The following is a 13,004-nucleotide window of genomic DNA, read 5'->3' on the forward strand; positions in this document are numbered from 1 at the left end:
AAAGTATACAACACACATAAAATAAATACAGGTCACAAAAATTAACAAATCATCATAACTGTCTAATACATCCTGGGCTGGCTGCGGAAAAACAAGATCATTCTGGATTTATATATGTAAGTATGGGATTTCCTGGACAGCTAATATCCACAAACAATCAAACACAGGAGGAACACGGGGAAAAAGGCAGCATTATTTCAAACTGGAGCGGAGAGTCATGATTTGTAAAGGGCTGAACAGGAACTGGAGTTGAAATCTGAAGCAAGGAAATTCTTCTACTAGGCACTGATGGACATTTCTCTGTTTCTCTTGGCTCCGTACAGGTTTTTAGGTCACTGGGTTTTGAATGTGATGCCAAATGAGAATCTCACTAGTACAGAAACTTTGAAAATGACAACTAACTTAATCTCTCAATTTAAATAAAATAATAATAATAAAAAAATGTAATGATACTTCACTCAAGAGTCAGAGCTTTTTATGAGACCTGTTGCCAATATCAGTGTCTTGGAATGATCTCATCTTTCATCCTGGCTAAATTCCAACACACAATTTCATTAACCCAGGTACCGCAGGTGATAAAACTCATTTTTCCCTAAAGAGACAGCTAAAAAGTACCAGTTATACATTTATGAAGTACCAGCAATCAAAATTATGGATTTTCTAAAAGGTTTTTAACTACTTTTATTGAAAGGAAAATCGCTGTCTCAGACTTTTGTGACACTATTGCTAATAATAAATTTTACCATTTAGACATGGCCATAATATGGTAGACAGTGTCAATAAAAGTATGGAGCAAAGATGATCCCTGTCTTTTAAGTAATGCCTTCTAATTACACACCGGAAATGATCACGTGAAATACCTAATGGCTCTAAAATATAAGAACACACAACAATGTATCTATAGTGATATAATGTGCTACATATACACATGCAGTTATACGTAGAATTAATTGCATAGACGTTCAAAAATTTTTCTAATGCTTTCAAAGCCTACAAGAAAATTTAAATTTCATTTGCATTTCCAACAAAAAAATCTGTTTGTTGGGGAAAAAATGCATTAAAATGTTATTTGCTTCTTTTTGAGCAAAGTGGTGGCATTGGGCCTATTATCTTTGGCAAACTTGTCTAAACTTTTCTATCTAATATTCTATTTATCACTAGAGGGCACTGTGGTATTTAGGCCACTTTGACCTCTTCAAGTACTTGGAAAGGTCTTGAACTCCTGAGCAATGTCAGAAAGGTGAAAGAAGATTCATTTTCTAGGGGGAAAAATTCGGAGGGGATAACATCAACTTTTAATTTTTCTAGAACTAACAGATGCATGGTTACTAGAAAAGTCAAATTCATACAAATATAAAGCTCATTTTGCAACACTCAGAGACTTGTCACCTCAGATCTGATAGGGAAAAATTTATCCCCATATTCTTGAGATTTAAATTGTGAGGCTGGAATTCAATTTGCACACAGTCACAATTCTCGTCAATTTGCACACGGTCACAATTCTCGTGGGCTATTTCCTCTACATGTGCTCAAATCTCCTGCACTAACTACAGGTAATTTCACTAGAGAACACTCAGGCGTGCAAGCTGAGAGCCACAAATGGGTTTGAAACAATTTATGATATCCGGCCTCCTTCGACATGTATTAGCATATACCTGGTTTCTTTAACATACACTTTGTTTTTCCAAAACCACAAACATAGTTGCTGGAATTTCATGTGGAAGTGCTTAAGGGGCTGAAAGTTAACACCTTTGTGATCCACGCTGCCTCACGGTGGCTGTTAAACAAAAGGCTCTTTGTCGAGGCTTTCTTGAAATGTTTTCTTAACATGTTCCAAGTAGTTTTAGGCAGGGAACTAAAGTAAACAAGATGTTACCATGATAAAAACACTTGTGAAAACATTACAGAGCGCACTTAGTAGTTTCTTTCACATAAAACTCTTCACAGTTTTGAAAAGTAAAATTCACAGAAAAAAATTATAAAAAGCATATTACCAATGAAAAGTCCTCTACTGTCTACAGCCCTCGACCTTTGTGAAAGGGTCCAAGTTCCATCTCTGGGAATTTTCTTTCAATGTTTCTCTCCATTTCTTCTATTAGAGCACATATAAAATTTATTTTGGCTTTAAAAAATTATATACGTCTGACTAACATGCAAAGGGATTTTTGTTTTGTTTTGTTTTGCATGGAGCTTTTCTCCATGAGAAATAACGAAAAGAAAAAAGAAATTATTTTCAAATGGAATACTAAGCCAGGGTACAAATTATAATTTTATTAGATGTTATACAAGGGACAACCTAAAAGAAAAACTAGAGAAAATGGAAATATTTGTCCCAAGCACATAAGGGTACCTGGTATTTGTGAAACTATGGGTATGCATCTGATTTTACATTCTAAGTTAAAAACAGGAAAACATGGTCATGATTTAACATTCAAATCCACTCCCTACTTTGCCAAAGCATTATATGAGCCTTTTATTTAAAAAAAAAAAAAAAGGGAAAAATTATAAATCCATGTTTTTACTGGTAAAGATTGTATCTTCACATCTTCCATCTGGTTTGAAAAGAAAAAAATGAATTCAAGCAGGGAGAAGATGGAAGGACAGAGCTTCACCTATCTGGATGATACTGGGCTTGTTTTTGTTTTTCTGTTATCAGAGGATTCCAAGCAGCGCAGGGCTGGGCAATTTCATTAGAGTTAGCATGAGCACCTGCTGGTGTCAGTGAGCTCTAACAAACACAACAGTCACATGATAACTCATGGTTGATAGATTTAAAAAAAAAAAAATCAACACTAAAACTGCAACTTGTTTTGAGAAGAAACAGGGAAATAAATGTGTACAATAGACTGGGTAGCTGCTGATTCTGATAAAGCATCCCTCTGTTGGCTGTGAGGGAAAGACAACAGGATGGTTATTTGTACAGTATTTATCTTTGAAATAAAGGGCCCTGTGGTATACCTCACCTTGGGAACAAACACTGCAGAAAGATCACAGAAAAGTGTCAAATCTCTGGTTTTGATTTACCAATAGTTACGATATTTCTTCCTCAGGAGAGAGAAGGAAAAAAAAAAGTTTCATTTTTAGACCTGAGTCCATCCTCACTTTTCCCAACCTCTCTCTAACAGTGGCACTTTATTGTCAGGTGGGATTTTTATCCTGAATAACTGGTCTTGGCCTGTAACAGTTACATCTTACTACCCAGACAAACAGAAGACCAGAAAACAATAACCAGGCAAAGCCATTTTTGGCCCTCATACTGAACCCCAAAACCCAGGTGGAAGAACTGAAGCCCATGTAAATATAAAAACTGCAGTTGGTGAATGAAACAACAGGGTATGACATCATGGAATATCCCCCCAAATATGAGTACACTTGAGGTTCTGTGAGTCCAAACTAACATAACCCAGGACAGAAATGTCCAGGGACTACAAAACCATTTCTCAACTAGAAACGTGGTGACACCAAAAATATTACTCTAGGTCAGAGGTTAGCAAATTGTGGTCCAAGGAACATAGCCACGCTCATTCCATACATATGGTCTAGAGCTGCTTTCACACTACAATGGCAGAGGTGAGAGTAGTCATGACAGACTGTACGGCCTGCAAAGCCTAAAGTATTTACTGTCTTCCCCTTTATGGAAAAAATTTGCCATCCCCTGACCTGAGATCACATTTGACTGTGTGGGACTTTTTACCAGAAATTTATGATTAAAAAATTATACTAAAAATAGTGGCTTCTGACACATCAATGCTCTTCATAGTCACAACCCCTTCTCTAGGTACAAGGTCAGAAATTTTGGGGTATTTAAAATTACCCCTACTGGGCTGGCCAGTTAGCTCAGTTGGTTACAGCACAGCCTTGTAACACCAAGGTCAAGGATTTGGACGGCTGCCAAAAAAAAAAAAAAAAAAAAAAAAAATCCCCCCTCCTTTAAAAATATACTTAAGAAGACATGAAGTGCTAATATTTTTAAAAAGTGCCCAGTATGGGCTAGGCAGTTTACATGACATACACCTTTTAATTCCAACAACCTCAAGAGGTAGTAATTAACATCCAAAATTATACATGCTGATACTCAGTCTCAGAGCTGCTATGTAACTAGCTCAAAGAACACACTAGCTGTAAGTGGCTTCACTAGCCAATCTGCCTGTCTCCAAAACTTTCTTTACACCCACCGCCTTAAGTAGAAAGCAAACGGTTAATAAAAAGCTCTGCCTCTAGCCAGGCAGTACAGTGCAGCAGTTAAGAACAAGTACTCTGAAGCCAGACTGGGTTTGGATTTTGGCTCCACCTCTTATTAACTGGGTGACCTGGGTCACACGCTTAATCACTTAATCTCTCTGTGCCTTCGTTTTCTTAACTGTATGTTGGGAATAATACTACAATATAATTATGATAAGGTGTTTGTAAGGGTTAAATAAGTTGATACATGTGAAGCACCTGGAACTGTGCCTCGCACGGTTCAGGGCTATTTAATTATAAACTATTACTACAGGAGCGTCGAATCAGGGGATTTGAAAACAGGTGAAAAAACCATCTATGCGGTACCATCTAAATCAGGGTCAAAGCAGTGCCTCATTTTGTTAAGTAAGAATACCACGAATAATGCAATCATCAATTTGTTTAAACCATAAAAAAAATCTCTTCTAAAAAAAGAGGGATAAACTAAAGAGTAGACCCAGAAATGAGATGCTCTCAGAATCTACAAATCTAGCAAGTCAAGAAGAAACAATTAAAACATCACTTTGATGACAAATGATCCCACAATAACATCACTCAAAGAAGCCATGTGGATTTTATTTGAACCACAGAAGTTGGGTTGCTTCTTTCAGTCTGGTTCAATGGAAAACAAAGTTGGTTTCATTAAAGCCAATTTAATTTCCCTTTAGACTGACAAAGAGATGTGAATGTACAACAAGAAGACTAATTTATTTGGGCTGACCCCGTGGCTCACTTGGGAGAGTGCAGTGCTGGGAGCACACGCGGGTTTGGATCCTATACAGGGATGGCCGGTGAGCTCACTGGCTGAGCACGGTGCGGACAACACCAAGCTGAGGGTTGCGATCCCCTTACCGGTCACAAAAAAGGACAAAAAAAAAAAAAAAAAAAAGAAGAAGACTAATTTATTTACTATTGCATTAGGCAAGATACTAATCCTGATATCTGAAGACAACTCTGATTTTCTGAGAGGTAAAATGGTGAAGAGGAAAATTGAAATCCTGAATTTGTCATATACAACCAATCAATGAGTTGGAAATCAATGAGAGGAAAGCACCAAGAAAACTTTGAGTTCTACAGGATTTTTTTCTTACTCAGTGTCTGCTCTCCCTTTGCTTGTTTATAATACCACTGTTACTTTCTGGAACCAAGTCTCTTATCCCTAGCCCCCATGGGTTCATGTGGGGTGAACATCTCCCTCTGCTTTGGAGATGGGCATATGATGCAAGCCTGGGTAATTCCCTGTGATTGGCTCCAAGCTAGAACACATGACTCAATCTGAGCCAATGATATAGTCTGCCCAGGCTCTTTCCAGAACTACAGGGGAAGAGATGCACTGTGGGACTGACAAACCTGTGGCACATGAACCTCTCCTCTTTAGTTCCACTTGGAAAGAAACCAAGAATGAAGGCAACAAAGAGGAAAATAGAGCTAACAATCAGTGCTCCAACAACCTGTTTAAAGCTCTGGATCAAGCCATGCTTGAAACTAGCTGTACCAATGGACTTCTTAATTACAGGAGCCAATTATCATCCCCTACTTTTTTTTTTTTTCCTGCTTAAGCCAAATTAAGATGGATTTCTATAACTTGTAAACAAAAGTCTTCTGAAAAATATAAGTCAATAAGTAAGTACCAGGAAATAACCAAGGAACAGTTGCAGGTTGATAGTGGGTATTCCAATTCCACTGAGCAAACAGGAACTGAGACCGTGTCATATCATGCGCAAAATTACTACAAATAATTGATAGGTGGTTTCCTATACAAGAGCCAGATCCCTAATATCCTTAGAAGAGAAACCGGCTTTTTTATAAGTACTAAGTCTAGGCCCCAATTCTAATGATCTTTAGATTATTTCCTTTAGTACTAAATGTGTTTTGAAATGGTGCTCTCTCCTTTTGGGGACATATATCATCTAGTTGTCAGATCACATAATAAATGAACCTATGATCTGAGGAATATTAAGGTAGAAATACTTGGGCCATTAACTAAATTTTTAAAATGGGGCAAATTGGGAAACTGGTGTTTCCCTTTCTGACTCTAAAATCGGTACATGCCACTAAGAGTGTTCATAGCAATTTTATAGTTCTAAAGATTTTATAAAAATCATTTACTGATGTTTATTGGCTATTCTATAGATGGCAGAAATCAGCATCAAGATATTTATCAAACCTGGCACTAGTGCAGAGACAGAAATCAGAATTTATAACTGGTTTCTGCCAAGTTCTTTTTCTCTCATTATATAAATATGATTAGGCAAATGATTGGGAAATAAAACAAAGATTCTATAATAAGTGATTTATAAAGAGAACAAAGCCCAGTATCACTAATCTGAATCATAATAACTATAAAGGATTGTTGCTTAATTAAAATAAAGGATTACTGCTTTTGATTGTTGACATTCAGAAGCAATTTTGAACATCTCTAGTACTGAAGTTTTCAATGACCACATAATGCTCTTAAAGTAAAATACTGAAGTCAGGAAGCTATGGAAATAGATTCATGGGTTTCCATTCATTAATCAAAAAACTATATTTGCCACAAATGCTTGCAGGTAACACTAGATATATCTCTAAGGGTGGCTTTATTACAATATTTGTATCCAGATCCATAAAGAAAGATATAGAGATTGTTCTAACAATATAAAGACCACACAAAACTGGAGACCTGCACATAAATCAGCCCAGCTCTGTTTCCTTGGGGCTTGAATGAGAAATACTAGAGAAAAAGAGTCCCCAGCAACCAACTTATAAACCATCATGCAGCCAGATGTACAGAGGTTATACATGTGCATATGTATATAACATCTCTCTCTATATATATCTCCATATATAAAAAACATGACATGATACAAAATGTTTAAAAAGTTCATGGAAAGATGCATATTATCTTTTAATTCCATTTTTCCATGAACTTTTTGAAATACCCTCATATATTTTCAATCCATAGGTTAATGATTCAATGACATTATAAATATATCTATGTGATGTCAGAAATTCAGGGCAGTTTAGTCTCAATTTTTTTAACTGACAAGGCAACATGGGTAAGGGAAATATTAACATGCAGTGCAGAAGCATTTCACTTCAGCTATGAGAAGATTAACACATCATTTACTTTCAGAGATACTGTGTCAGTGTTATAGATTCAAATGGGATAACCCAAGTTTTAGTCACACTTAAACTGTAGAAATTAAATTTACTCCAGTCTCCCTACAAGGACAAGATTCTGAGCAAAAGTCAACACCAATATAGAAAGATAAGAAACACGTTGGCAGCATTTTCTCAGCATTCATTTCTTAAGTTTATAAAGTCATCTGTATAACAACAAAGAAAGGGCCCAGCCACCAAGCTGCAACTGGCCAGTAGTTGACACCAGTGTTATAAAATTACAGTGAGCACGTATGTCATGGATTTAGTATGTACAAACATGAATAAAAGTGAAAACTAAATTCTTGCAAGTTTAATACTGGGGTTTTTTTTTTTTAAATCACTGTCATTCTGAAAAATGGGTAAAATATAGGCTCTTACTGAGAGAGTTTGGGTGTCAGTCTTTTTCCTTTTTCAGTGCAATCCTCAAGAGATTTTTTAACTATTCCTATGACAGTGCGCTAGAACTCACAATTTAGAATCCTTTCTCAAAATGGTGCTGTGAAACTCTCCATCAAAAAGGCATTTTATGAGCATAAAGCATGAACAGTAGGAGATGATATAGCTATGTAAAAGAAGAAAACAAAATAAAATCATTCTTACTTTAGAAATGATTGGAAATCTTCGCACACTGCTTCACAGCCTGGCCACTTGCATACGCCATGACCATAGAGAGGATGGCTATGTGGGTGCTCCTCATGCGACAAACTGAAAGAATAAAACACAGAAGACAAGAGAATGAATTTGCTGTCATTGAGAACCATCCCACGAGGCGAGGACACAAAACGCAACAGGAGTCCACATGGCCAAATGTTGACATGGCAAAGCTGTGATTTTCTTTTCCCATGGAATTTACTAATTAATTCTGCATTGTCATTTAAAAGCAACGTAAAATTTTACCTAAACGTGTTTAGTCAAATGTTAGGAATGTACATCTATGTATGAAAAGTCTTTGATGGGCTTTTGTTAGAAGCGAAGACCTCTACTGGGACTGTGAAGAATATTTTTAAAAAATGGAACTTATCATTTAATCTACATAATGAAAATTATAAAAATCTGTACAAGATTCTCTTGCTATGTTTTCTACCCAGAATATTATACATTTTTCCTTCTCCCTTCCCCCAGAAACTGCTTTCATATAATCATACAGTATTTCACAAGTTAATTTTATCCACCAAAGAACAGTGCAATTAAGTAATTATAATAATAATTAATAATTTAGAATGATAATAAAATATTTTAGAAAGACAAATATATCATATCCAAGTAGATGGTAAGATAAAAAAAAAAAACTAATAGTGGCAGGAAGATTATATTCCTAAAACTGCTGACACCAGGAGTGAGAGAAAATTTGGCATGAACACGAAGGGGTTAATCCTCCAGCGGGGTTCCAATCAATTCGTAATGATTTGGCCACACGATCCCAGTCATGGGATGCTTTGATCCGCACCATATGTGGTGCCTGTGGAAGAGTATCCATTGCACTCGCTGATGAACCATATTCTCAAATATTTTCTCTATTAGATTTCTGCATTCAGACTTCTTTCAGACAAATTATTTTTACAGTTGTTTCCATAACCTTCGATTCCGTCAAATAGAAATGTAAAACTAACACCGAGAGTTCTGCTTCAAACTCAAGCACATTCCCTTCACGGGAAGGGCTGTTTTGCAACTTCCTCCACTGCCTCTGCCTGACTTTGAACTTCAAGCACAGCGAATTATGGTCTCACACACACACGCATGCGCACGCACGCAAAGCCTGTATTTTACTTTATCTCAGGATGTGTATTCATATATTTTATTGATTCACGTTCTTAGAGCATATGTACACAAATGCCACTTGTCCCTTACTTATAATTAATTCACAGTAAGCATATTATGAACACTTAAACTAAGGAACATTAATAATAAACACATATACACACAGAACAACACCTTAGCAAAGACCAGTAGGTCTCCTTATGACTTCTGAATCATTTTGCTGGAAATCTGACATAATCTGAAGGTAAGGACAAGCTATTCTGCCCTGAATAAATCTGGAAACAAACAAACAAACAAACAAAAAAAGCAGGACAATAACTTGTGAAAGCATTGAAAGGTGCTCCTCATGTAAGAAAAGAATACAAGGGAACCAAGAGAGCTACAGTGAGATTTTCAAAGCCCAATAATAAGAGGATATTCTTTAAGTAGTTAAGAGGGTAAAATTCCACTGGACCCAAGGAAAGAGTGACTACCTATTCGTGTTCATCTTCAAATTTGTTAATGAATAAAATAGATATGATACGTAAATAGAATTTTAAAAAATTACTAACACTATTAGAAATGAAATAACCCTTCAACATTACCAGAATTCTCAGATATTCTGAGGCAAGATCATTTAAAAAGAACATTGTTTCTATCAATAGCTTAGAAAAGAAAAAATATCCTAGCCTTAATAATTATTTCCTGTAGTAATTTTATTAGGATTATTTAAAGTAGTCTCATAATTGAGTAAATGTATATCTGTTGTGGAAAATTTGGAAAATACTAAAAAAAAAAAAATTAGCAGCAACTCCCCCCCCCAACTTTTGACAAATTTAGGCATGAAGATTTATATCATTCTTTTACATTTATCATAATTTTGTAAATAATTTCTCGTGTTATCAGCTAGTCTTCAAACACCTTATTTACTGATGGGTAATAGTCCATCATATACCACCTTACCTCTAGTTACGTGCTAAAATTTATCTAACACCTCTATTTGGGGCATCGAGGTCCCTTCATTTGTAAATAAAATTTACCAGGCTAAACATCTCAGTATATAACAATTGATTTCCACCAGAAGACACATTTGGAGAAACGAAATCATTCAATTAATGAGTACTAAGATGTAAAAGTCACTATGTACATCCTATCTAGTTGCTCTTAAGAAATGCTACATGCCAAGTACTTTCTTAGCCATTATACATATTTTGTGTGATTCTTCAATTTGGATTCCTCAGCTAGTTAGGGTACAAACTTAACATCACCAGTTAAGACCTGCAAATGGTTATTCTACTGTGCTTTTTGGGTTAGGCCAGCAGTGTTCTGAAAATAATAACGTGAAATAAAATAATAAAATAGTAATGTGCATTTACTAGAGGAATTTATGATTAGAAAGAAAATATTCAAAATTTAACATATTTGCCACATTCCCCCTTTCTTGTTTTTTGGTTAGCTTATTTGTGAAGGAGTCAAGGCCTGAAGAAAAACTACTGTCCTTTAGGAATTTTTTAGTTCAACTTGATATTATTGCTTCAACATAAGGGCAGATGACAACTCACTAGAGACTCAGAAGAATAACCAGTTATACCAGAGATCTAAAGAAACTCAAATTCCTCACACACATATTTACACACTCAGAAGACCTCTTAAAACAATATTCCTTATGATAAAAAGTAAGAATATATGCTCTTACTTAAAAAAAGTTGCCATGTTACTGAGTTGGCTACTGAAGAAAGCACACTTCCCACCCCACCCTGATAACCTCACCCTGGATCTCACTGTTAACATTCTGGTATGTTACTGCTGTGCATTTATCTACTAATGTATCATTATTTTCAAAAATGGAAACATACTGCACATACTGTTGTCACTTGCTTTTCCTATTTAATATATAACTGGATACTTTTAAATACACACGTTGTCTGAAATAAAGTGCTTGACTTTGGAAGGAAAAAGAGGCTGTCAGAAGAGCCCTGGCAGAATAGCTCTGAAAAGACACATATGAAATTAACAAACAGCTGCCGCTCGGGAGGGGTACCGGGAGTCAGAGTAGTGGGGAAACTGAGTTTTCACCTTACTACTTTGCACAACTTTTAAAATTTTTATTTAGTTCATTGTAGGATTTTTTTCTGTGCAATTATTAATTTTTTAGTAGAAAAAAAATCAAGTGCTATGCAGGTCTGTTTTCAGATTGCCATTTCCTCTGATAGTGGCCCAGTGAATGCCACATACCTGCTACCTGTGCTGCTGTCCCACTTCAGGCCTTTCAGTCATTCTGTATGAAGCACCATCAGACAACACCAGTGTGGCACTACTGCTAATGTCTGGAATCCTGTTGACATCGCCAATTGTAGCGCTCTTAATCCTGTTCGCAACGCCAATTGTAAAGCTACTTGACCACGCCAATTGTCAGGCTCTTTTACCTGCCGGTAATCCTGCACCAACTGGGCCAATTGTCAAGCTAGGACTGGGTCTGGTGCTCCCAGACCCCTCAAGCCCATTCACAAACTGGGTCACAAAACCCTTCCCATGCCAGGTTGGGTCACCAGATCCCACACACGCCAGACTGGGTCACCAGACCCCTTCACATGCAGGTCTATGAGCTAACTGGCCAAAAGGTCCTTGGAGCCATAGGTTGGAAAGCATGGCTGTGCAGGGCAGACGCCTGAGGCAGACACCGACCCATCTGCTTCACTAAAACTCCTCTCTCTCTCTCTCTCTCAAAAGATACATTGGTGCACATGTGCACTAACTCCCCCCCCCCCACGCTTACAAAGGATGTGCCAAAACCACACCCAACCGGACTGAGGCGAGGGCCCTGACCAAACTATTCTATTTTCCCAACAACCACTTACACCTCTGAATGGAGCTTTCTGTTTCACCAAAAAAGCGAACAAGGATTTACATTCTTACTGCCTTTTGGTTTGTGCCAAAAGGGACAAGAAGGGAAATAAAAAGATGTGGAAAACGATATTTTTTAACTTGCAGTAATTTAGAACTACATTTACAGAATGAAAGACAGTGGGAAAATGACAACATAGCATCTCAGAGTAAGATAAAGCTGTGAGCTTAATCATTTAAATAAACTGTTCAAGGATAACTCACCAATGTGTAAAGTATGACTTCTGAAAAGCTGCCAAGGTTGGTGGTGAATAAACATGTATTTGGTTTTTAAGAGATTTAAACATGTTTGCCCGAAAATTAAAATTTAAAAAATTTAGGGTCAATTGTTTAATAAAGTGGTTTTTTTACTATAAACTCCCATGTTGAATATTCCTAGGGGCAGGGATCACTGATTCTTCTCCACACTCAGTACCTCATAAAGCAGGGGCTCAATAAATGTTAGGTTGATTTATAAATGAACAGACAATAAATATATTGTCCTATTTAATCTCTGGATATACACTCAATTAGTGTTTGCCTTTTTAAAAATTCTTGTGGGTAAAGACCAGAATTATGCAAAGCCACGAGAAAATATTGTCATGACACTTTCTATTATTTAATTTTATTCCAAATGTATGGAACGCGGATAGCATGCATTTGAGAAAAACCGGTTGATTTAAATTTCTCTTGATAATCCTTGATATGTAAAAATTAAATATAATTTTAACACAGGAACAGTGATAGTATTTCAGATTAGGAAGAAACAGCTTGCCATGAAAAGTATAACTACATATAGATATGTAATAATTCCTGCCATTACTACATGCCACTATAGAGTGTATATTCAGTATGGTGTAATGGTGTCACTTTTGATAAGATTTATACAGGATATTTTTGTTCTATTTATTCTTTCCACATCAAAGTATACCAACCAGACTCTTCATTACAACATTGACCTTGGCCTTCAAGATTTTATACAATGATTATGGTTTCTCATTGGTGACTTGTTACATTCC

At 36.4% G+C, this 13,004-nt stretch overlaps 1 protein-coding gene across 10 annotated transcripts in view; it reads right to left on the reverse strand.

Moving 5' to 3' along the window:
* The window catches only part of FOXP1 (forkhead box P1), a 559,382-nt gene that overhangs the window by 46,312 nt on the left and 500,066 nt on the right, over window positions 1-13,004 (reverse strand). For all 10 annotated transcript variants that reach the window (XM_063114112.1, XM_063114120.1, XM_063114119.1 and 7 more), the window contains one exon: window positions 7,966-8,070. In XM_063114112.1, the coding sequence (XP_062970182.1) occupies window positions 7,966-8,070 (105 nt within the window). The remainder of the gene's footprint in view (window positions 1-7,965; window positions 8,071-13,004) is intronic.

Source organism: Cynocephalus volans, chromosome 11 (genome assembly GCF_027409185.1).
Source record: "Cynocephalus volans isolate mCynVol1 chromosome 11, mCynVol1.pri, whole genome shotgun sequence".
In the NCBI taxonomy this organism is placed as follows: domain Eukaryota; kingdom Metazoa; phylum Chordata; class Mammalia; order Dermoptera; family Cynocephalidae; genus Cynocephalus; species Cynocephalus volans.